The sequence below is a fragment of the Marmota monax genome, unplaced genomic scaffold, assembly GCF_021218885.2.
Source record: "Marmota monax isolate L192 unplaced genomic scaffold, Marmota_monax_Labrador192_F-V1.1 WCK01_AAM20220418_F8-fsc00030, whole genome shotgun sequence".
Lineage (NCBI taxonomy): Eukaryota > Metazoa > Chordata > Mammalia > Rodentia > Sciuridae > Marmota > Marmota monax.
Window position 1 is genome coordinate 14,734,876 of NW_026691988.1, and position 25,184 is coordinate 14,760,059.

Consider the following 25,184-nt stretch of genomic DNA (forward strand, 5'->3'; position numbering starts at 1 on the left):
TAACACTAGCTTCGACTTTCCTCTTTATTTACTCCCTTCACAATTTTCAAAACAAAATCATTAAACACATCAACCTGTATGATACTGTTTAAGATTCACTTGAAGTTTTTTTTTTTTTATCAAATATTTCTTAGGCATTTAATAGTGTTGCTTTGGAAGTTAAAACTTTTTGTGACGTAGTCTTTGAAGTACTAGTGTTATTTATTTACTAGGAATACTGCGTTTTAACCAGCATCTTTTCTACATAAAATCTGTCCTCACCCAGCTTTAATATTTACACCTAATATTACCATTAGTAATGATTTCTACTTTAAATGTTCCTTCCTATATAATGTAGAATTGTTCATAAGATCTTACACGGACCATATTTAGGGGGAAACTCACAGGAGGAAAGTTCGCAGAAAGCTTTCCACCCTGTGGAAGAACACCAAAGGCCCCATCCCATTTACCAGGGCCAAATCAGAGCCAGTTCCCTTCTTTGCTGTGGCTTTACACAGCTGCTGGGAGAAGGTGAGCCAGTTCTTCCTCCTCTTTGCTGTCTTAAGCATCAGTTCTTTTTTCTTTTTCTTTTTCTGAAGAGCCATTTATATTTAGTCTCATACTTTTTAGCTCAACAACTTTGTTTTTCTTCATTGGGAACTTTAATAGGGAAAATTCAGTGAAGTTTCTTTCCTAAATTTCAGCAAGAGATTCCCAAGTTGCCCCCATAATAGTATAACAAAAACATCAGAAGTTCTCATGACCTGAATTTTGGGGACCAAATACCATTGATTTATGTTCAGGAACATCAGGTGTGCATTCCAGAACTGACCAAAGACTATATTAAGCCATGTAAAAGTATTTGTGGACGCTTCTATAAACAGATTTTGGGAGGTCTTAAGATGAGGTGAGATAAAGCTCCCACAACCCCTTGTTCTGGAGGGATGCTTCCTGCCAAGAGGAAGGATGGGATGTGGGAACTGACTTGGATGTCTAGAGCATGGGCACTGGATTCCTTCCAGTGAGGACCCTATATCTCATTTTGCCTTGTTTCCTTCCCTCTGGCTCCACTATAGTTTAAGGACCTTAGTTTGGGGCTTAGTGGTGAAGCTCAGTGGCAGAATGCTTTCCTAGCTCATGTGAAGCTATTGGTTCTGTCCCTGGTGCTGGAAAAACAAGAAAGCCCATCTGGATCCCATAGTTTAAGTTCTTCTATATTAATTCTACGTGCTTCAGCCTAGCTTTTGCCCTTTGTCATGGCCAGAGTTTCTCTCACTTATTGTAATCCTGGGATGTGCAAATACAACACTCCCCTTTCTCTGCCCTCCCAAACCAGTCTGTCAGATTTAGGGGGCATAATACTTTCTAAAGAAATCCTTGTAAGGAATAAGTACATTTCTAATTTGTATTAGAAATTAATGGTAAATGCTGTTATAAAATGGATCTTAGTAGCCAGAGTGGATTAAACTCTAGTAGGTAGTATTCTAACCTATATATCAGAAATAACTGATTTTATTCAAAAGGTCAAGTTTCTAACAGATGCAGACCAAGAACGATAGTTTATATTCTGTGAGGGAAGTAATGACCAGGAGGGGGCACTAGGGAGTTAGAACATTGTCTATTTTGATCAGAGTGTTTAATGTTGACGCAGGTGTAGCTATGTGAAAATTAATCAAGCCGTATTGCAAGATATGTAAAGTTTATTATATGTAAGATACATGTTTATGGAAAAGAAAACCTCTAAACAAAATACAAAGGTTTTTAAAAGGTTACAGTTTACATGTCAAAAACTCATAAGATACCATATTCAAGAGAAAGAGATTTCAGAGACAGAGATTACAGGTACAGTTACATTGTAAAATGTAATCCTCAAGAGAAAGAGATTTCAGAGACAGAGATTACAGGTACAATTACATTGTAAAATGTAATCCTCTTTGAGTAAATGCTAATAATGGCTTAAAATGATGAATTACAAATGCACTTATCTATTGGTGATTAAAAACAATACTTAGGAACTTAAGCAGCTTGAATAGTAGTTTAAGCTAGGCAAAGAAAACTCATTTAATATATAAATTCCAGTAATATTTTTAAATTCCTGTTAAAAATATAATCGATATTATAGTCAGCACAATGTCTTTGACTGACGCCTGGATTATTTTACCACTTAACCTGGTTACACAGTGATTTTTTTTTCAGGCAGATGTAACTGACAACCAGTTTTGTCTTTAAGATAAATGAAGTAATAACTCACATTGCAGCATCATATGGAAAATATTCAAACTACATTTAAAATGCTTAAAAATGGAGGAACCTATTGTTCCACAAGGATTTTCTTTCTCTAAAACTACAGGTTGGCTATGGTAATAGTAACTAAACTACGTTCAACCCTAAAGGTAGAAAAATCCCTGAACAGAGAGATACACACCTTAGTTGTAATATAGCATACATATAAAGGTTATATTCTTATTAAAAAAAAAAAGCAAAAGAAAAAAAAAGTTGTTCTCCCAACTTGGAGAAGTCCAAGCCTTTCCATACTAGGCAGTGCCACATAAAAAGTTATTTAGTTAACATGATGATCATGGCTTACAATTAAACTCAATATGACAAACATTTATATATAGCAGCTGTCATTTTCGATGTTGGTTATGACAATATTTGCAGTTTGATTAAAGAACACGCACTCGTTAAATTTGGTACAAAGAATGAATACTCAGGACAGATTGGCACAATACATGCAATTCGAGAATTCTCTTAAGACAAGTCATCACTGAATACACCATACTCCCATTCCTGTTTTCTACATCTTTCCTTGTATCATAACTGATGTTTAAAATGCTTCTTAAAACATCTTCCACAATCAGAAAAATTTGCTTTTAAAGACTATTTATCTGAAGGCATGATGGAAATGAGGCAGGATGGCAGTGGTGGTGCCATTTGTAAAGACAGGGGGAATCGGGGGCAGGGGGAGCTGGCCCAGATTCACGGTGCCCACAGCCACTGGGGCTTCTGGTGGCTGCCCCTCCTGCAGCTGCTCCTCCTGCAGCTCTTCCTCCTGCATCTCCCCCTCCTGCATCTCCCCCTCCTGCATCTCCCCCTCCTGCATCTGCATCTCCTGCAGCTGTGCCTCCTGCAGCTGTATCTCATGCAGCTGCACTTCCTGCAGCTGCCCCTGCTGGAGCTGCACTTCCTGCAGCTGCTGTTCCTGCAGCTGCGGCAGCTGTATCTGCTGCTGCGCCTGAGGCAGCTGTATCTGCTGCTGCGCCTGTGGCAGCTGTATCTGCTGCTGCCCCTGTGGCAGCTGTATCTGCTGCTGCCCCTGTGGCAGCTGTATCTGCTGCTGCGCCTGAGGCAGCTGTATCTGCTGCTGCCCCTGAGGCAGCTGTATCTGCTGCTGCGCCTGTGGCAGCTGTATCTGCTGCTGCACCAGTGGCAGCTGTATCTGCGGCTGCCCCTGAAACAGCTGTATCTGTGGCTGCCCCTGAAACAGCTGTATCTGCGGCTGCCCCTGAAACAGCTGTATCTGCGGCTGCCCCTGAAGCAGATGTATCTGCTGCTGTGGTGGTTGTGGCTGTGGCGGTGGGGGGGGCGGTGGGGGCGGTGGAGGTGGTGGGGGTGGTGGTGGCGGCGGCAGTGGTGGTGGCTGCTGCTGCTCCAGATAGGCAAATGTATGGGGCAGAGGTTCCATAGGCCCCAGAGTGATAGTGCTGTCTCCAAAGACATTTGGGGGAGCAGGAGGGACAAACTGCCAGAAACTCAACAGGGAGGATATGTCGAGAGCGGCAGGGATTGTTAGATTCACAGCATCTGCCACCAGCTCCCCAGGAAGGAGCTCTCCATTAGCCAGCTCAAAACCTAGGTTGAACCTGTGAGGTGGCTGAGGTTCTTGCATAGGCAAGTCCTCAAAGAAAGTGATGTTGTAAAACCCTTTAGTATCTGCTTTGAAAGGCAGGCTAGGAAGTATAGGGTATGAGGTAGCACTGGTGGTGAACTTAGGAATCTGAAAGACTTCAGGAGGAGAGCTTGGTGCTACCATGGGGTGCAGAGAGACAATGGGCTCTGGCAGTGGTGGTGGCATAGGCTGGATGGCCTGTTCTGGAGGCCCAAGGGTGAGGCTGTGAACCTCAGGTGGCAAGCTACCTACAAGCCCATCCTGGGCAGGAACTCCTATCGGGAAAGGAGACATGGGAGCAGCCTTCACTTGGAATGAAGGCTCCATAGTGTGGAAGTTGCTCAGAAGGTCTCCTCCGGCCTGCATACTCTCTCTCATGAGCTCCTGCGAGTGTGTCTTCTTGGTGTGACGGGTGAGGTGATCCTTGCGCCCAAATCTCTGGGCGCAGAACTGGCACAGGAAGTCCTTGCATCCTGTGTGGACCACCAGGTGGCGTCGCACATCCTTCCGGGTGTAGAAGCATCTCTCACAATGGTCGCACTGGTGCTTCTTCTCCTTGGGTACAGGTGGGGGCTTTTCTTCTGCATGGGCTTTGAGGTGGTCAAGCAGCGCCTCGGTGCTCCCCAGCTCCAGAGCGCAGACCCCACAGGTGAGGTCCCCACTGCTGGCTGAATGCAGGGCCATGTGCCTCTTGTAGCCCAGCATGGTGTGGTACTTCTTTCCACACTCTTCGCACACATAGGCCATCTTGTTGGGGTCGTGGGTCTGGAGGTGGTTCTTCAGGTGGTCTTTCCGGTTGAACGTCTTCTCACAATGAGTGCACTGATGAGATTTCTGCGGCGAGTGAGTGGCCATATGCCTAGGAGCAGAAGGGAACATTACACAAGAATTACTTTATGACAAGAAAGGTCTAGAAACAATATTGTATCAAAATGGTAATAGATTTAATCTAGGTTTTGGCATTTTTATTTGAATTAATTTTTCTTGTATTTTCCAAATACACAAAATTTTATTGTAAAAAAAAAATCACGAACTGCTAAAGATATAATGCAACTTTCACATCTATCAGGAATATTTTTTTAGGAACATATTTTCTTACTGTATTTGTTCAGAAATCTGTATGCAAGTATTTAAAAATATGTGATCATGAAAAATATTTTTTCAGGAGGGGGTTCAAGGGACACTTGACATTTTTTGTAAATTGAAATTTTCGAAAGTGACCCACTTTCCCAGTTTTATATCATTGTTCCTAATACAATTCCTGCATGGTCTGTATCAACTGAAAGAAAAAAAAGGAACCTTTTGAAATGTCTATCGTTAGCCTCAGAAAAAGTGTTAAGCTGAAGCCAGTTTTTAAGATCTCTGCCATCCTTGAATTTTAAAAAGATTCATTTTAATAACTAAAAATCTAAGGACTATGTGTTTGTATTTCTTATAAAATACAATCCTTCATTACAACTTGTAGCTCGCAGGTAGCACACAGGTTACTTTGTGTCCCTTATGACAGTTATCTTCTTTAGTGCACTGGTGAGTGCAGTAAAAGTGAGTGCACTTCTCTTTAGAGGCTTAATTTGTTTTACTAACAATTTAAATGCAAATTGAATCCTTTGAACTAGTGACTCTGGATACAGAAGAACTTCTAACAATGCATTCTACCAAAAAAAGATCTCTTGAAGACAGAATAAGTTAAAAGTGTACTTAATTATATCTTCTACCCAACAACCAACCCTGTCTTGCCGAGTCCTAGAGTTGGAACAGGAAAGTGTTCTACAACAGCAGTGCTTGGGCAGACAGTGATAGTGGTCCCACTACGAGGCAAACTGGAAGCCAGTTCAAAAATGATAAGGCTGGTCTGAATCAAAGCAAAACCTTCCTCTCTCACTTAAAAAAAAAATAGCCTGCTATGTGCAGCAAGAAAAGCGGGTTTCCTCTCTTTCCTCCAGGACACACAGCTTAGCATGCCTAATGTGGCAGATACTGTAAGATGGGAACAATACTCAAGAGACAAGAACCAATACAGTAGGCATTTGAGAGATCTGAAATATGCCAGTGTCTCCATGTTCTAGATGTATAAATTCATAGGCTGAAGAAAGGCTTTTAGAGCATGTCAGGGAGCAAATAGCCATGCTGTTCTACAAGATAAATCACAGGAATTGATAATGAAGGGGGAGCTGGCTTATGAACAGGACCCCAGAGGTCTGGCTAGGTCTTCTAGTGTTGCCCTTCTCCCATTTCTTTGTGGAACATTTTAATTTGGTTTGATTTCACCTATCACTCATGAGCAGATCAATACCAAGTTGATAAGGCTGGACCTGGCATTTCCTGCCTACTCTTGTAGGAATGGAACACAGGTTGGCATTAATACTTAAGCAATATTACCACCTTTCATAAGTTCCCATCCCTTAGAGATTGACGACCATCCTTTGCCTGGTGTCCAGTTCTTCCCTTTACTTCCTCATGCAACAGTCCCAATCTAGAACATTAACCAATGCAAATGACTTCCACAACTTGGTACCCACCTTCAACTTCTCTCCTTACCCCAAAACCTCTGAAACTACCAGTTTTAGGGTATCCTATAGTCAGCACCAAATGGTACCATCTTGGGTGTCAACTGGATCATGCCAATGCTCTTATAAGTCTTCATGGGTGATTGAGACTGCCCTGCCATCTTTTCTTGCTCTTTGCCAACCTCCACCAAACTGATTCCATTGTTTGCTTTTGGGACCTATGTTCTCCTTTCTGGTTTAACAAGTCAGTTAGTTTGTTTGTGTTTTTTCCCTTCAATCTTATAAAATGAAACTTCTGTTGCAACTGTTGGGAAATAGGATGGAATGCTGCCCTATCATCTCTTTTTAAAGACAGACCTAAAGAAAGAATCAAGCCATCTCACCACTTGGGTTTTTTATGAGAGCGCTTGTAGGCCAGAGGCAGGAAATGTTGAGGCTGGGGGCAGTGGTTTTTGCATAAAGTATACAGCTTCTTTTTGGCAACTTTATGCCCTTAACTGAACATTTCCCTTGAACTACTGCCTCCTAAATATTGCTTAATATTTATTTGAGTGTGGTTGACCACAGTAATCCCAACTAATTCTACTCATTCCAATAATCTGTAAATTACACTTTGTTTCCCAGGCATTTATCTCAGTCTTTACTCAAAGTTAGGGTACCTTGTGGGCCAGGCTGCAGCCCAGGCTGCCTTCAGTATTTGGAATGGAGATGTTTGCTGTGCACACTAACAAGCTCCATGCAAACCAGGGAGCCACTGTGACAGAATCAGTGCACCCGCCATTCTGCTATTTGTTAGTACTAGGTGGTGGCCTATGCACATCCAGATTAAATTATACCTCTGAGGTATAAAATACCTAAGCTTTTACACACTTAGGTTATATCATCTGTAACAGCAGTATCAAGGGCCACCAGCATAATTCATATCTACCTTCCCCCAGGGCACTCTGAGATTGAAATGATAATGTAGTCTGTGCCAATTCTCTAAACTCTGCACTTAGATGTAAGCAGTCAGAAAGGTGAAGCTTTAAAGATCATTTCAAGAAGATTAGAGGTGAGTGGCACATCTCTCTTAACCAGGCATCAGAAGAAGAGCCACATTCATAGAGTGCTGTGCATGTGGCTCTTGGGCACTGTAGACACCATGCCGACTACAGTCATTGTCCCTCAGACTAGTGTCTGACTGTACATTTTGTCTTGTCTATGATGGAAGAAAACCTGTTCCTATTAAAAAAAAAAATCCCTTGGAGGCAGAAGATATATCTCTCATTTCCCTCATAGAAGTAAGCACCTAACAAACACTCAAAATCATCCAGATTAAATGTATTTTTAAAGAAGATGAATCTGCTACAACAGTGGTTTTTATCCTTTGGTATATCACAGAGGCCTCTGCACATCTGATTCAATGCACATGCTTGGCATCTGTAGGACCAGTTGAACTTTACATGTTTGAGTGCTTTTTCCACCCAAGGTGACAAACCACTCCAAAAGTTCACACTCATGGGCCTTTCTTCTTCATGTCGCTCTTGGGACCTGGCAAGCCCTCCCATTTTGTATACAGACTCTTGTGACAGGTTTCCAATCAACCTCTTCTCCACATTACTGTCAAAGTCATCTTTCTAATGCTCTAATCAATAAAAAGGAGCGCTTCCAGATACTGGGTGAGACCTGGGGCACCTGTTTCCTTCTCACTGATGTGCTTGGTCTCACCCTCTCCTCCTCCAGGGTTACACTCGGTGCATGGCACCTGAAGGCCAAGGGTTAGAGCTTTTTTTTTTTCCTCCCCATGCTGTAGATCTCAGAGGAGGACTGTCCCTCCTGAGCAGCCTCCACCTGCACAGTTGTCAAAGCACCACTGCATTTAATAGTTCTGCATGCCTACCCCACCCGCTTCTCACCTTTCTGCTCTTAGGCCTGCTACCCTGTGGGTACAAGAAATATCTGCTGAAGGAATTAACCAACATGGCAAAGCAAAATGGATGCAGAAAAGCACAGTAATCACTGGAGAGACAGCTTTGAAGACTCCCTAAAAGGCTAAAATATAGATTCAGATCCTGTATCCTGTTACTGTGAGTGGACTGAAGGCTCCAGAGCCTCTTAAAGGCCCTGTAAAAGCACATACCTTTCTAAAGCCTCTCACCTCATCAATTTATATCTGGAAACGAAGGCTTTGCCACAGTCGGTCTGCAAACACTTGAACGGGCGCTCCCTGGTGTGGGAATAACTGTGAACAGTGAACTTCTCCAGAGTGAGGAACGTTTTGCCACATATTTGGCAGGGGAATGCGGCCATGGGCTTTGCTTCTCACACCTTCCTTTTCAGATAGGCCAATCAAACGGTGTACCACTGAGGCACACAGGGAAGGAAGGTGCAGGGCAGAGACAGCAGCAGCAGCCACTAATTCTGTCCTCTCCTTTCCCAAGTCCCACTTCGCATGCAGCCTTGAGCCCAAGCGAGAAAGTCTGAGGCACAGAAGAGATCCAGGCACAGGAAGGGGGTCTGCATCATCTGACAGCCTGTGGAGATAAGAGGAATGGATTTCTCACATCAGCCACTTAAAAACCACACTTTCCCTCCCTAACACTTCAGAGCCGACTACCCACGGCCAGCATGTTCCTTCACATGGCTCTAGTGGGCACGATTCTCCACCTGCCCTGTGCTTTGAGAGGCCCTTCTGCATAGAAACCCACTCATCTGCTCCTCCCGAGTGGCAAGGCATCACTGGCCAGCACTCAGAGGGCTGATGAAGCACTCTGTGACATAGACTCAGCATCATCTACTTTGAAAATTCTGGTCAGTGAGGCTCAGCAGACTGGCAAAAGAAAAAGAAAAAACCTCCCTGCCCTCATTGGAGTGCTCTACTGGTCCACACACAAAAATCACCCCTTATTCAAACCACTGGCTTTTTCTCTTCACCTGTTTTAGTATAGCACAAGTTGTTTATGACACCTGTCCAAACTTCCAGAGGATGAGAAGAAGTCATTTGTATATATCTAAGTTAATTTGCTTGTGAGATAACTATGCACAAGGACTGAGGAAACAAAACGTGGGTTAAAGCTGACGTGGCGAGGGGAGATGGAACAGCCCCGTGCAAACAGAACTGATAGCTCGCAAGGATGTTCAGGCCACATTTATAGGCACTGTCCTCTGGAAAACTGTACTGTCTGCCTCTTATCCTTTTGTTTATGGGGACATTTCCTTATTCCTCAGGTAGCTGGGGGTAGCCTACCTTTAGTTCAACCTATCTAAAACCCAGGTTATTAACATCCCTCTCACTCAGCCAGAATCACCAAACTCCAGACCCTTCCTTCTCTATCATTGGACCATCATTTGTGAAAATGTGTCCAAGGCAGATCACCCAAAGTCCTGTCCAACCCCTCATTCCCTTCCAGTTTTCCATCTCCTTCCTGAGGCCTCACCTTGAGGCATCCTCAATAACCCTGGCTACAAATTCCTTCTAGGAATTCCATCTCACTCATGGAGCCTGTGCTGCCAGGTCTTAGGATCCCATCCTACTTCACAGCCAGCCTAGGCCTGGCCATAATACTCAACCAGCTTTTAAAACACTCCCTTCACTTGGGATTGCTCTTTTCTTCTTCTCAAGTCTCTTTTTAAAAGACTAAAACATACACTGATTATGAAGTTTGAAATATAACTATCCTTCCTTCCCTTTACAGCTAAACTCAAAACAGCCCTCATCACTTCAGAGGAACTGGTTTGGTAGGGAAGATTTTGTATTTGTCTCACCTGCTTACAATTCCAGTCATATATACTTTTTTTTTCTATTTATCTCAGTAAATTAATTCTCCCCAAGTTTCGCTTTATGAGATGACCAGTGTAGCCAACAGAACTTTGGTGATGATGGGAATGTTATATTATCATGGCTACTGAACATTCAAAATATGCTGCTGTGAAACAAGACTAGTGTCCCACACAGCAGCCACTAGCTGTGTCTATTTAAATAATTTGGCATTTGAAGATGGCAGGTATAATCAGAGAGCAACATGGCCATGCTTTGTCTAAGCTTGAGGCTCATTTCCTCCAACCTCAAGTCCTCCAACTTTAACTCAAACTTTTCATACTTGCTTCATAAATGTCTTTCTCCTAAGACTTTATCTTGTTAAGTTTTAGGGTTGTGTTTAATATACACAACACCACAGAGTACAAGGCTGGTCCTCAAATGCTGACCTGAATGGAGTCCATGATAGTGAACATTCTCTAACTTCTTCAGGGAGTCTTTAGGAATGAATTCAACTTCATAAATAGTTATAACATTCCAGTTACCATAATTGTGTATTTCATAAATATGGACCTGAGAATACAAATATTTGCACTGTTTTCATGATATATTCACAAACTTCTATAAAAATTGTCTTTCCCCACAGACTATAAATTCTTTGTGGCTCAGGATCAAAGCTCAGCTATCTAAAAAAAAAACAACAACACAAAAACCATGTGGCTATATACTACATCTCTCATTGCCATGTTCTCAATTGGTGTTGGCTGTATACTAAAGATTCCAATCTTTGGATGAAACCCGATACTCTTTCTGGCCCTGTCCTTGAAACAGACTTAGGGTTACTTCGAATTGAATGGCAGACCACCAGCAACCTAACAGAGAAGTGACAGAGTGAAGGTCCTGATGAGAATGGGTCTGTTCTGTCACTTGACATACATACTGCACTTGAATCTTAAATACGGTACTATTTCAACACCTGTCACCATGGAAAGATAGTAAGTCTTCCCCCAAAACATCTCAGGACACAATTTTCAGTCCCCTTGATTCTAAAAATACTCAGTGAGTGATACAGATCTGCCAGTATGCCAAAGAAGGCTTGTACCATCTGCTTCGTTCTGCTCATGCTGATTATTTTGGGGATGAGAGAGAATCAGACTGGAATAAGAACATATATATATATGGCAACAGCCAGGAAAGACTGTGTTCCCTGGGGGCTAGAGGTAAATGGTGGTGAGGGGGGGGTGGTCAACACAAGTGCAGTTCCAGGACTTCCCCACTGCTGCACAACACAATCGTCTAACGGGGACAACTGTTTCACAGCATTCTCAAAATAAACCATGACTTCTGGCTTCTATTTCCATTGTCCCCAGTGACACAATGCAAGGCCCATTTCTGAGAGGAAACTGAATTTCCATTTTTGGCCTTCCAAGATGGGTGCTTTTAAGTCCTTGTTTCCATTCCATTCATTACTATGTCTACTAGATAAGAAGGTTCTCCTCCAAATGTCTGTCTCCCTCACACTCCCAAGACATGGGACTGTTTTCAAATATATACATTAAAGCTGATTTTAAAAGGGTCTCTGACAAGTTTTTTTTTTTCTTATATTCACAAACAATGAAGCAGCCAGTCATGGAATAAGAGAGGTAGAAATCCTTTGCTTAACTGGTCCTAGGAAGTTTTCAATCAGGGTAACCTTCTCAAAATCAGCACATGAGAAGCAAGTCTATCAACAAATTAAAACCAAAACTGTTCAGAATCATCAGCAAACAGAAAGAGACCCAGAATCTCTAGGTAGTTGTGACTGCTTATTTTTTTATTCTATTCTGAAATTTGCTGGGTGCTTTTCCTGAGCCAGTACAATGTCAGAAGAGCTTGGTTTGCATGTCTAATCAGCAAAACAGGTGTCCATGGCACTTACTGCTTTGAAGATCACACTGGGGCCCTCACCAGTCCTTTCCAGGATGGCTATAGCTGGATTACCAGCCTTGAATGAGACCAGGGTCTTAAGTGGGGCCCATGGCAGCTCAGCAGGGCCCCTGGGAACTCTCTGGTGGTCTATACAGAATCGAAAGCATGCATACTGAGATTCTTATGGAGAGAAGAACGATAGCATTTTTAAATTTTTCTAAGCGGTCCTAGATTCAAACAGGTTAAAGGGCATTGGCTCAACTGAGAAATAAGAGAAAATCCTTGGTGCTATCAATATTCTACTGGGATCTTCACAGTGTCATTAGTATCTCCTAATCCATGGGCCACAGATTTGGGGCTTGAATTCTTTCAGGTAAAAGTGGGAAGAAAAAAAAAAGTTCTATATTGTTTTTCTGGAATTCAAGCAGTAAATAACTTGTACAAATTTCATTTCAAGTATAGATCCTGTCCTGTAAGGCAGTCTACCTTATGACTATAGGGCAAGCTGCCTTCAAATCACAGGGATTTATCTGTCTACATCTTTAAAAGTCTTTATTAAAGGTCATATATCCTCAATAAAGTACTAAGACATTATCATTAAAATCCTGACACCTGAGCTGACATGTCACTGGGAAGACAGCACTTGCCTAGGATGAACTCAGGCTGGACACTCAGGGCCTGTCAGCCTGCTATGTCTGCAGACCTTTCCCCAATAATGGCCCAAAGGATATCAAGGCCACAAATCAGTCTCCCTGTTGTTTCTTCCAAGTGCCACACTCTCTTGTATTTCTCCTTCTAGAATGCCCACTATCCCTTGTCCATCTGCCAAACTCTTATTTTTCTGTCACACCCAAACAGAAGAATGAGTTCTTCCACATGGTGGGGTCCACTCAGTAGTCTAGTGGACATCTCCACCTCCATCTGTCTGACACTGTTTTGCCCCAGTTTATGCTGGGTGGTGGAATGCCCTTACTGCCCTGTCCTGCTGTCCTGCTCTGAGGAGGGCCACCCTACAGCCTGCTGAGAAATCAGGTTTGCTGCCTATATTCTTTCAAACTGTCACCCTGAGAGACTTAATTTTGTTAAGCCAGTGACTAAGCTCCTGTTTTCTTAGAAAGGAGGCTTAAAATAAGCAAGAAAGCTACAGTGAAGTGTTTATCTAATATTCAGAGAGAAAACTGAGAAAGCTGTCGAGGAGACTCTATCACAACTTTAGAACACCAAGTCCATACCCTAACCAGACATTTTTAAGAGGACGGGTACCTTCTGTTCACAGTGTGAGTCATCTAAAGACGGTGGATTGAATGTAGGCACACAGCTCATTTTTCCTGAAACTCTACTAAAAGACAAGGGCAAATGGGAGCTCCTCAGGGATTCACTGGCGCTGCCTGACAAGCCCTGCTACTATGTCTACAAAGCTTCCAGCAGCTTTGCCATGGCTCTCTACTTATAAATCAGTAGGTGCCAAGGAAAAAGGAGAAAAGGAAAATGAACACAAAACCAAACTAACAGAACCAGGCAGCTTGGAGTGGGAAAGGCAGACCATGGAGGAGAGATTTGAATTAACACCTGCCAGATTCTTAGGTACCTGCATCTGGCAGGTGGCTTATTTTGAGGGTACCTGCTATTTTTCCATGTGACCTATTTCTAATGCTTGCTAGTGATTAACTCTGAAGCAACCTTTATAACTCAGCTAATATCACTCGGTGACTAACGGTAAAATCATTCCCAGATAAAATGGCTAAAACATATAGTTAAACCAAGAGCTAGGAAGGAGGAGAGGATTTTTAGGTTAGTGTAACAATTTAATATCTTTACCACATGACAAAATTGCCATCGCTGCTTCCATTGAATATTTCACTGTTGTACTAGAATCTGCGGACTACGTGATTAGGCAATAAGCAGAACAGAAAGATGAAGTAAATCTTTCATTATCTGCAAATGCAAGACTACATCAAAGACCACAGAGAATCCACACACAAGATTAATATTATTAAGTCTGACAAGGTGTTTGGTTATAAAAATCAAAATTACAAAATCAATTGCCTTTCTAAATACCAGAAGACAGAATGTGATTTAAGGTATCAAGATGATATCAGGGGATGAGGATGGCAGAGATGGAAAGTAAATCTGAGTCCCAGAGGGAAAATTCCAGTTTAGCTTTGGACACACTGAGTGTAAGCCTAATGGGCAACTTGGGCAGGCATGGAGACCCACAGCATGGAGTGGCTGAGGTCCTCCCCTCTGGTTTTGGGGAGGTGAATGCCATTCTGCATGTGGCTTATTCAGGTAACTATAAATAACTGAGCCTTCCTTCCATGGGGGCCTCCGGTCCTGTCAGGAAGCTCACATGAACCACCTTGATCACCAGTGTCTCTCCTCTCCAGGGTGGTTTGGTAAAGTGGGCTGGCCCTGGGGTGAGGAGGTCTTTGTTTTCTTTTGGACAGGCAGATCACAGCTAGACTGATCCTCCCTCAGGAGATCTACAGGCTACTGCAGAACAGGAGGCAGGCTTGTGGGGGCATGCAGCTCTCAGAGCTCCAAAGACAGAAGCAGCCCCTGCCTCTAAATTCCCCAGCTTCCTTTTGGGTGAGATAGCAGTGATACAAATAAACAAACGAAAATGGAATCTCAGTTCAAAAACTAGACAAGATGTTCCTAAATTTAACTTATGTCCTGTGATTATACAAACAAGACTTTAACAGCTTAAAAACCCCTTTGGTGGCCTAATCCACTAGCAGAAGGCAGGCCTTTTACAGCGGGTCTTTCTTTGTTATACATTGTTCAAAAGATTGAAGAGATTAGCTAAACTGAAAGTCAACCCTAGCCATGACTTGCTGGGGACACAGAGGTGGGGGGAGAAGAGGCTGTAGCAGGTAGAGAATGCCAATACCACTGTGTAAACCAGAATGGGAGGGAGCCCTGAGAAACCACAAGGAAGGCCCACACCAGTGGATGTGAGCCTCACAAAGCCATAGAAGACCAAGGAACCAAACCACAGAAGGAAAGGACTCCAGGGACCGGGGATCCATCAGCACAGAGTACTTCATCTCTCTCAGGCCCATGGCCACTGGCCGAATGCCCTTCCTCCGCCTGCAGAGTGGAGCAGGGGCTGGTAGCTCAGATTCCCAGACGGCGCCACAGGGCTGCTACCAATGGCTATTCAGGCTCACCCTCGTGGGGACAAAGGGAGGAAAGAGCTATCTTTGCAGACTCTAAAGTATTTCACATTCCTCCTCTCTCGCCACATTGAATTTAAAATAGAATATTCCGAAACAAATAGACGAATGTCTACAAGTGAGACATGTGCGTCCAGGAAGGCAAGTGTTAAGTCTAGGACTGGCTCTCAAGCTGAGACGCACTGTCCCGTTTTAAGACGTCTATTTATTAATGGAGACTCTAGGTAGTCTGGAGTGGGTGGGGGGTGGACAGAGAGCCCCAAAATCCAGACAAAAGCCTTTGGTATTAGGAGCAGATTTTCTAATCATTAAAGTCAGAGATGGGGACTGTTCCTTTGTGACAACTGAAAATATATCCCCCTCCTCCCTCCCTATAAATCCTCGATGACTGGCCTTTAGACCCTTAGGGTCTGCTTCTATAGCTGGCTGCCATGCTCTCTTTTCCTGGGACTCTAGAGTGTAGGGCATGGAGGAACCAGAACTCTAATTAGCAGTTGGCCTATTGTCCTAGCAAGGCCACCATCTGGGAAAAGAAAAGCCTGGTTCCTTCTCAGGAAGCATGTGGGTATATAGGTTTGTCCTGAGGAAAGAAGAAAAGCTAAGAAAAGCACAGCAGTCACAGAGACAAGGGGAAGTCAGATTTGTGAGTTCAAAATTGCTTAAAGGAAACTTTTAGTCTATACTTTCTAGAAAGAATGCCCAGGACTTGGTGCACGGTTTGATCCCAAGACAGCATTATCTCTAAATAAAACGGAAAAAGGACACACAATGCAGACATGGGTCTGTCTGGGGAACGGGATGACAGATGATGGGTTTCATTTTTCCATTCTGAATATCTGCACTTAATTTTGATGGCTATTTGAGCTGAGTCTAGGGGTGTAACAGGGCAGTGAACCACAGGCAGGGGTGGGGGCGGGGGTGTAAAGAACATGGACATGCGCAGAGGCCATAGCCTGGAGTGGAGGCTAGTTCTGGCTGCGCTGTGGGCGTGTGGACCAGTAACGGTGGGAGAGGGCTGGACAGGTAGGGTCTGGCCACAGCAAAGTGGGCTTCTCCAGGAAACTGGGAATCCACGAAGGCTAGGACAGCTCAGCCACCAACTGCGCTAGAGAGAACAAGCATCACAGACCACCGGCCCCCTCCCGGGTGTATAACTGAGTTATTTGGGCCAGGCACACGGGTCACTTAGAAATAAATCTGAAGTCTACAAATATTTATCCCCAGTCCTTTAAGATTATCTGTTTTAATTTTCTTTTTAAACTGATAAACATTCCACGGGTTTCCGTTTGGACTGGAAGTTGCACTATAGAAACAAGGCCACTCTTCTAAGCTCCCACCCTGGCTTCTCTGAAAGGGGAAAGGAATGTTAGGGAGACAGGAAAGCAAGCCTCAAGAGAGGAGCACTCAAGACAGCCTCCCTCCTTTTCACCTTATGTTTTTTTCCTCCCCATTCACAGCTTTAGGTCCTTTGTTTGTTTAACAGACCATTACAATCGGAGGCAGTTCAATGGGAGAGGAATGTGAACTCTCTAAGTAGCTGTCCCTGCAATCCACATGTGTGGTCCCTCCCCGCCAGCCTGTCCAGGCGGCTGCAGTGTGCCTTCCGATGCTCCTGGCTGCCCAGAGGAGGCTGGGCACCTTGCTCACAATGAGTCCTAATTTCCCACAGGGCCACGCCTGCCGCTCCTTCCCAGTAGCCTACAGCAGGGTCTCGAGTAGCTCTTCCTTCCCTGCTTGCTTCGCCTCAGTCGGGGCCATCCTGCTCCCCATTCCCTTCAGCTCCTGGGAAGACATTGCCTGTGTGTTGGTCATCGGTCTTCAGACACCTTGGGACATCACTGGCTAACACCCATCTAAGTCATACAAACGGTAAACCAAAGAAACAAGGCAAGACTCCTCCCTGAGCTCCCAGACCTGTTGGAATTTCCAGCACTTTGTCAGTCCCTAGTTTTCACTAGGTTTCCACACAATTGTTGATAAACATGGCCAACTAGAAACAAATTTAAAACTTGCATACCTACTGGGTGACAGGATACATCAGCCACAAGTCAGGCACGGAGTTCTCTCAGAAGTCTGAAGATTCAAACCTGTAAGAGACTTGCACATCTTCAGTGAATGAAGCTAGAAGAACACGCTCCCCATCACACTATAACCTGAGCTTCCATTTATGAGTGCACACACACACCACTGAGGTGGTCTACAGAATTCCTACTGCGTTTTCATGCATTTTGGTGGGTGATCTTTACTTATATTATATTCTCTGTCCTACTTGCAACTGGATTAGAACCATGCTCAAGTTTTTCCCTGCTTTCTGCGAGTAAAACAAAGAATACATGAAATTGCTTACATAAAATATTCAAAACAGCACTCAGAGGAAATGGTATTTCTTTTAAACCAACAGTATTAAAATACCATAAAACAGGTATGCAAATCCACGCAGTAACAGAACCTGAAACAAATTATGAATTGAAAGAAAGTCAGCAATATCCAGTTGACACTTTCAACAAAGCTTCATATAGACTTATAGGTTTATCAAATTTGCAGGGTACCTCCTAATGAAATAGTCCATGATTATTAAACCTGGCTGTGCATGAGAATTAGCAGGGAAGTCCTTTAGAAATACAGATTCCTAGGCCACAGGGCAAACTAGCACACACTGAAATGGTAAAATGGGGCCCCAAGAACTTGTGTTTCTACCAGATTCTCAGAAGCCAAGTCTGCCACCTGCTTTGTACCACAACCCTGATGAGCATTTGGAAACCAGTCTCTCTGCTCCAATTAATTATAAAACTTGACTTCTTCCAACTAAGACTATTCTAACCAGTAGATCCTCTTAGGGGGAAAGCTGCTCGGGTTCTCTTAAATTGTACAAAAGTAAATTATTATGAAACAAAGCCAATTAGCTCACCTAAGTGATTTATTCACTTGGATGCTTGCTTTAATTTTATTTTTTTAAAAAAGGGCTACGACCATTTATTCTGCAAAAGAACAGTGTTTTAAGTTGAAAATGAAAAAAATATATATGGCCTTGTCAGACAACTAACATTTAAAAATGACCCAACAAAGTTCAGGATAAAACTGGAGGTGACCAGGTTACTTGAATCACCCAGGGAGTCTGTTCTGAAGTTATTCTTTGTTTTGCATGTACAAAAGCTTCACAAATCAACTGCATGGTTCACCTGTTGTCTCAAAATGCTCAACATCTACCATTGTGGTTTAATTAGGTGGTCCCTAAACATTTGTATCTTTTTTTTCAAGAGCTTTAAAACACTGAAGCAAAAGAAATCTTCTAGATGATTCTTTGCGTCTGCCCAGCTCACAAGTGGACAATACCAATTTATGTATTCAGAGAGGCCGGACTCCCTTCGGCTTCCCAGGAAAGGGCTCGCTGAACGTGAGGTAAGCAAACCAGGCAGTAGAGTAGCTTAGCTTCATTGTCAAAATATTCAAATTATCACAAAAAGAAAGCAATTCCTTTCTGAACTCAACAATACTCCTTGGCCTCTGAGGGCTCACACAGGAGCTTATTCTCAGGCTGTTCAGTGGGAGCAGCACTAGTGAAAGAGGAGAGCCCTAGCAGGGAGGAGATCAAGTCCTTCAGCCTCTCCCACCTGCCCTCTCAGCATGTCTGACGTGTACATACTAACAATGCCACAGAGACCCTCGACAGGCCTGGCCTGGGGCACCATCCTGTGCAACGTATGACAATTTAACACAGCAAAGACACAGTCAAGAAAAAAAAAACCTCGGTTGGACAGGATGCCACTTATATATAGACTCTTCAGTTAGGATTTGGATTTCAAAAGCAGAGAAAACGGTTTTCAAATGTCAACTTTTTTTTTTTAAGTGTGTAGTAAAAATGACGCTGTAAGAATCAAATAATTCTAAAGGTCGATAGCTCCAGGGTAGCCAGAAATATCACATTTTTCCTAGCAAAGAAATCTTCTCCTGGTAAATAGATTTGCTAATTGTTTTAAATGAATGATTTTTGTGTGTGTGTGGGGGGGTGAGGGGAAGCCATTCATTAACAAAAACAAAAGTTTCATGACTCTAGAGTGTATGATTTCTAGAGTCCATTTTTTGCCACACAATATGTTTTTCTGGGCGCCTGCTTCAGAACATGCTTCTCCTCAGTTAACGAACTAGCTTAGCTGCCTGCTGAGCACTCCCTGAAACCCCTGAAATGAACAAAAGGATTTCTTCCAGTTTCAGCTCATCCACATCTAGTTCTTCCTGGTTTTATGACTTAAGTTAATTCTTCAATCTGACTTTATTTCCAGTGATTTGAGAGGGAAAGAAATGGGCAACCCCTGACACTGGGAAGTCTTTTCTGGTTTTCAACAAGAGAGTCCTTTAGACTGTAGACGTGCCAGGTTTGTTTTTGAAGTCTCTCGGAAATGTCTTATTTTTGAAAGACTTTTACTGCAGAAGGAAAGGAGCCCACGGGGATTTGGTAGATCATAGACAATGACATCTTACTGCGGCCAGATGGATCATGGTGAACAATGAGATTCTATCTTTGAACCGGAGACCCTAAGTGGGATATGCACATTCACCTCCAAACAATGACCACAGAGGGGCATGTTGTTAAAGGAACACATGGAATTTAAACAGATTTGTGGGCCTGGCACCTGGCCCCCTACCCTCTCACTTTTGGACACTCCCTGGGAATTCTCATGCACAGCTCAAAGTTTTAACTACTTCTTGAGGTCAGAGGCCTCCCAAATTTCCATCTTCAATCCTCAGCTTTCTTTCAAATTCCAGACAAAGGCACCCACATTCCTCCTGAACCTCTCATTGTAGATACCTCCCTGCGCCCCGTGCCCCTCACTGTCACTAGATCAGAGCTTCACACTCCTGTCGTCTAGCTATTTCCTCCCCCAGCACCACTGTGTATCTTAGCCATGATTAGTAGATGCTCATGAGATGGCGGCCATGTTTTAAGTGGGAAGTGTTAGCCTATTTTTTTTTTTTTAAATAAGAAACCTAAGGCCTAGAAGTTGTGCTAATTTGAAAGTCAATCCCTTCACAGTAACTTCCCAGCCTCTACAAAGTCGGAAACTCTGGAGTCACACTAGATTTTTCTCCCTGATTAAGCTGTACGGGGTCTGTGAGCTTGTTGTCTCTGGAATCTGTTTCCTCCTCTCACTGGCCATAGTGACCTATACCGTTGGGCAGAGTTTTCTGCCTTTATTACCGCCTCCAAACATCACGGCAATACAACTTGGGAGTTTTACTTTTTGTCGACCCAACAATTTCCCTTTCTCGCTAAAAACAGGTGGCAGATTTGTCACCCCTTGTATTTCGGCCCAGCTGAAGGCAGGGGCAGCCTCAAGAAGTCTTTGTTAATATCTAAATCCAGTGAGGAAATTCTGCAGGACTGCTGGGAGTGGAGGGCAGGGCAGATAAGAGGGTGAAAAAAGAGACACTGTCCCCTCCACTCCCCATCCCCCACCCTGGGCCTGGAAAGGAAAAGGATCTGTCAGCCCCCAGCAAGGGGGGGGGGGTCTTGCCCTGTCGTTTCCTAAGGCAGCGACAGAGTCCTTGAGGACAGCTGTGTGGGAGAGCACTCAAGCTCCAGGAGGTTCCCAGCCGCCACTCCTGGCACTGAGGAGGACAGCTGCAAGGCTTCAAGACACAGCTAATATGATATATAGAAGGTCAGAGGCCAGTTCCTCACCTTCTAGGCGCCATGGGAATCCCTAGGTTCAAGGGCACAAACTATGCGAGAAGAGACACCTGAAACTCACCCAGATGAAATTCTCCAGGTTGGCAGAATGGGGGCGGGGGGGAGTTCAAATGGAGATTGTTAATGGGGAATAATCTCAAAGACTTTGTTGGGTGAGTTGCAAATTGGTGGGTACCTCAACAGGGTGCTAAGAATCTTACTTAGAATCATGCCCACCCACGAGATTGACTAGCTACAACTGCTGGAACTGGAGCCCATCTAGTTTTTTTGTTTGTTTGAAAAAGGCCACGACTGCTTTGCAGAAAAGGAAGGGTTCTGAAGGTGCTGGTGATTGGGGGGGGGGGCAGTCCTGTGTTTGACAACCCTAGGTCTATAAAGAAAGGAAGGAAGGGCAGATGTTAGAAGATACTCACAAGAGTAACGCCTCTGATTCCTAGGCAAATACCTAGAAAGGGAGAGGCAAAGTTATCTTTAAGGCCTTCATCTTATGCTCTGAACTGCTAAAAGCAAACAAACCAGGAAACACATACATACAGAGGATAAAAAAGTGAAGTCTACTTGGAAAAAGATCCAGAGCTAGGGGAGTCTTGAGACCCAGACATCTCTGTTTCCTAAGCCTGGACATCCTTCCCTGGCTAATATGCTAGGACAGGGAGCTGATTTCCATAAGATGGAAATGATGGCCTGCTGGAAACCAGGGTGTTCTGGGGGAGGGGAGGCTCCCTCCCTAAGAGAAAGGATATAAATCCTGTGACAAATGTGATGATTCAAAGAGGCTGCAGAAATGATAGGTCCTGGAGGCGCCAATGATTCGGATAGGGGCAGTGTTCAGACTCCGAGGTCAGTGGCATTTTCTAAGCAAATTCTACTTCAGTCTGTGGCTGAACATCTGAGACCGTCAGAAGAGGTTTATAAAGGTCCAATGAAGACCGAGGGTTTTAAATAAGACACTTCGGCCATAACGTAGAAAGAACTATTAGTATAGAGTGCTCTGGCCAGAAGAACTTCATACAGGCAAGCTTAAGCAATTAGGGAGCCCCATTTTCCTGCCAAATGGGCACATCACTGATCCTGAAGGCCAGGCAAGGTATAGGGCACATCCAGAGGGAAGATGACCTGGAAGAAGAGGATTCCGTGGGGAAAAAGTGCCCATCACAGAGCAGAGTTTGTCAAAATGGTCCCTTGAGTTTGAAGCATAAAGCCCCATCTATCTGCTTTAGTTCCAAGGATGGTGGGCATGTTGTATTAAAAAATATCCCTAAAAAGATCACACAGATAGGGAACATGAAAGCTAAGGGTGTTGGGCAAGCAGGTAGAGGATTGGCAAACCAAAACAAGCCAAGACTGGGGGCGTGGGGGCGCTCTGGTTTCATAAGGGTCTAGCCTCTGCTGTCTCTTTTCCCTGTCACACCAGACTAGTAAGACCCCAAAGGAGAGACAAAGATGGTTGGTGAGCGGTGAGCACACACATTCCTATCCCAAACCCCTCCACCCAACGAGGATAGCTCTCTATAGAAGACTACTTTTCAAATCTGGTGGTGCCCAAAAATGTGGGGAGATTGCAAGGGGGAGGGAGACTGGAGAAAGGCGGACAGTCTACTCTGGAGGCCCAAACTTATGTGTGACTTCCTTTAAATATAGCAGCCTGGTAAATAAGGAGCCTGGAGACAGGTCAGTGGAAGGGGCTGTTTCCGCATGCAGACTGAAGACTGACATCCATACTTGTTCCCCAGGCTGTTTTTGGACGGGCTCTCCTTCATTCTAATCACAAAGCTGCTGTCAGAGTGATTCTTCTAACATGCAAATATGTTCCTGTCACTTGCCTGTTTGGAATTCTTTAATGTTCCCATTAGTTTCTGTCAACTGCAACCCAGAGACCTGTCTAATCAGAACCACTGAAAGTTTTTTAAGCAGGACAGCAGTAAGTTAAGGCCTATGTTATAGATGGAGACCTCAGACAGCACACACAGACTATTCTCTTGGATTTATCAATTAAATACATTAAAATGGATACACTATAATTCTCATGGCAAAACAAAACAACAACAACAAAAAACTACTAACAACAAAATTGTGAACAAAAAGAATAAAAAGTTGTAACTAAACTTAGGTTTCTCTATAAAACTGTTCTCAGAAAGCTTTAAATCCTCCCTGAGTCAGAACTGGCAAACTCTCACACACATGAGTTGATTGGATGGGGCAAATAAAAACCATTTTAGGGAAACAACATAAAATGACTGTGATGCTAATGTGGTCTCAGTTTACATGGGGAGTGTATGTTTTATGAACCTTTTTAATTTCTGCTGAAACAAAAAAGAAAAAAAATTACCTTGGTACATGCTACATAGTGGATCAATTTACTCTCCAAATAAAGTACTCTTTGTTATAGCATAGACATGCATACTCGTTAGCACTAACTTGAAGATAGATGGAGAATGTGCTTTATTGGCTAATTTTTAATAATATTAAACATTCTTCTCTATTATGATCCCAACTGTTTTTCTCTTTTACTTTTTGTCTATTTGCTCATAGAGAAGAGAAGAAGTTTTAATATTCCTTAGATAATAACCTTCCTTACCTAAAAAGTGATAAAATGATGCATTTTACTCTACTTCTTCCACTGTGTGGGAAGCACATTCTACTAATACCAGGTTGTGCTCTTAGGATTAAAGGACTAACCACATGCCAGTATTCTAGATGCAACCTAAGATGGACACTGTGGTACAGGGGGAAAAACTGAGTTTGAAAGATGCTCTGCTACTTGGAAGGTGTGTGACCTCAGCCAAATGTCCTCAGTCAGGGACATTTTGCAAAAAAACACATATGGAAAGAGGCCAAGAGTTATGGTTAAGCCTAAGTCTCCTTTGACATAAAATGGGGACATTGATCTATCTTGCAGAGCTGTTGCAAGAGTATGTTATATGTGTACACAGAGTGGCACAATGACAAGCACAGAGTCCAAAGCAGATGTACAAAGCAGATGTGGCCTGTGAATAAGTGTCAGAAGTGATTCTACACAGCAGGTGAGCTCACAATTACAAACAACTTATTTTGGACACAATGTACATAACAGTAAGCAGAGCATAAATGATGGACTCAATCATCTTTCTTTAATGTGGATCACCACTCCATGGCCACACATGCTTGAAAAGAACTTTGTATTATTATCTCTGCATTTCTAGATTTCGTTAAATTTTTCCTTCAGAAGAATGTGTTGGTGGGGAAGTGGACCAGTTCGAATCATCTGGAGAGCAGGTATGAATTTAAATGAGAACAACTAATACTCTCCTCAGCCTTCCAGATGAGGTGCTTGTGGATCTTTCTGGAAGTTAGCCTCAAGATCATACAATAAAGGGGGAAGTGGTTCATCTAGTGAGAGTTTTGCAGGGGAAATAGAATGAAGATGGATTATAAGAAAACTTACATAGAAGACTGGGATTTTAAAATATGGCCTCAGGGACATTTTGCAAAAAAACACATATGGAAAGAGGCCAAGAGTTATGGTTAAGCAATAGCACAAAAGCTGCAAAACAAGGGGAGGGTGAAAGGGGCTTGAGGGGGAATGAGTTGGACATAGAACTGATACATGTTATGGGGGAAAACCACAAAAATGTTGGATAGGACATTTAAAGCTAGAATTAGGGATCATTATCTTGAAATGAGCGATTAAAACAAGTCAATCTCCACCTGAATGTGGAAAATAAGAAATAAAAACTTCTACTGTATAATGGGGACTCTGCCAACCATGAATTCCTTCAAATAAACACCTGAACTACCTACTTCACAACTTCAGTAAGTTTGGATAGAAGATATGCAAATTGAGAATCAACCTACATTATGACTTTAGGAGGATGATTTAGAGACTTTGAATTATGTGTTACATATCTGGTATAGAATTCTAAATGAAGGGTAATACCCTAATTTGTTCCTAGTATTTGTACTGTGCAAAAACAAACAAAATATATGTATATGAGCACACGCACACACACACACACACACATAAAAGAGGAAGATCACAAAGTTTCTAATAAGCAAATCATGATACCTTACAAATCAACTGTACAATACCCATTATTTCTAACATATTGTGAATAAATTGCAATGGTGTTTTTATCATGTTCTCTTGTTTTTTAAAAATAGGGTTTCATAAGTTCCTAATCTTATCACACAATCCATTTTCCCTCAAGTTCCTTGAATACAAATTCTCTGACAGGAAGTGTTTTCCAGAACATCATATCCCCCTCTGTACAAAGGTGGAAAGGCTCTGGTGTGGGCTTTGAGGCAGGGAGAGAATGAG

General features: G+C 43.1%; 1 protein-coding gene across 7 annotated transcripts in view; it reads right to left on the reverse strand.

Annotated features, from left to right (window-relative positions):
- Positions 1–1,661: 1,661 nt before the first annotated feature.
- The window catches only part of Plagl1 (PLAG1 like zinc finger 1), an 80,580-nt gene continuing 57,057 nt past the window's right edge, over positions 1,662–25,184 (reverse strand). For 2 of the 7 annotated variants that reach the window (XM_046450752.2, XM_046450733.2), the window contains 5 exons: positions 21,301–21,332; positions 17,546–17,647; positions 17,216–17,285; positions 8,513–8,888; positions 1,662–4,727 (listed from right to left, as the gene is read on the reverse strand). In XM_046450752.2, the coding sequence (XP_046306708.1) occupies positions 2,864–4,727; positions 8,513–8,664 (2,016 nt within the window). In that variant the 5' untranslated portion in view covers positions 8,665–8,888; positions 17,216–17,285; positions 17,546–17,647; positions 21,301–21,332 and the 3' untranslated portion in view covers positions 1,662–2,863. The remainder of the gene's footprint in view (positions 4,728–8,512; positions 8,889–17,215; positions 17,286–17,545; positions 17,648–21,300; positions 21,333–25,184) is intronic. The other 5 variants (XM_046450774.1, XM_046450744.2, XM_046450781.1 and 2 more) reach the window with 5 other exon arrangements.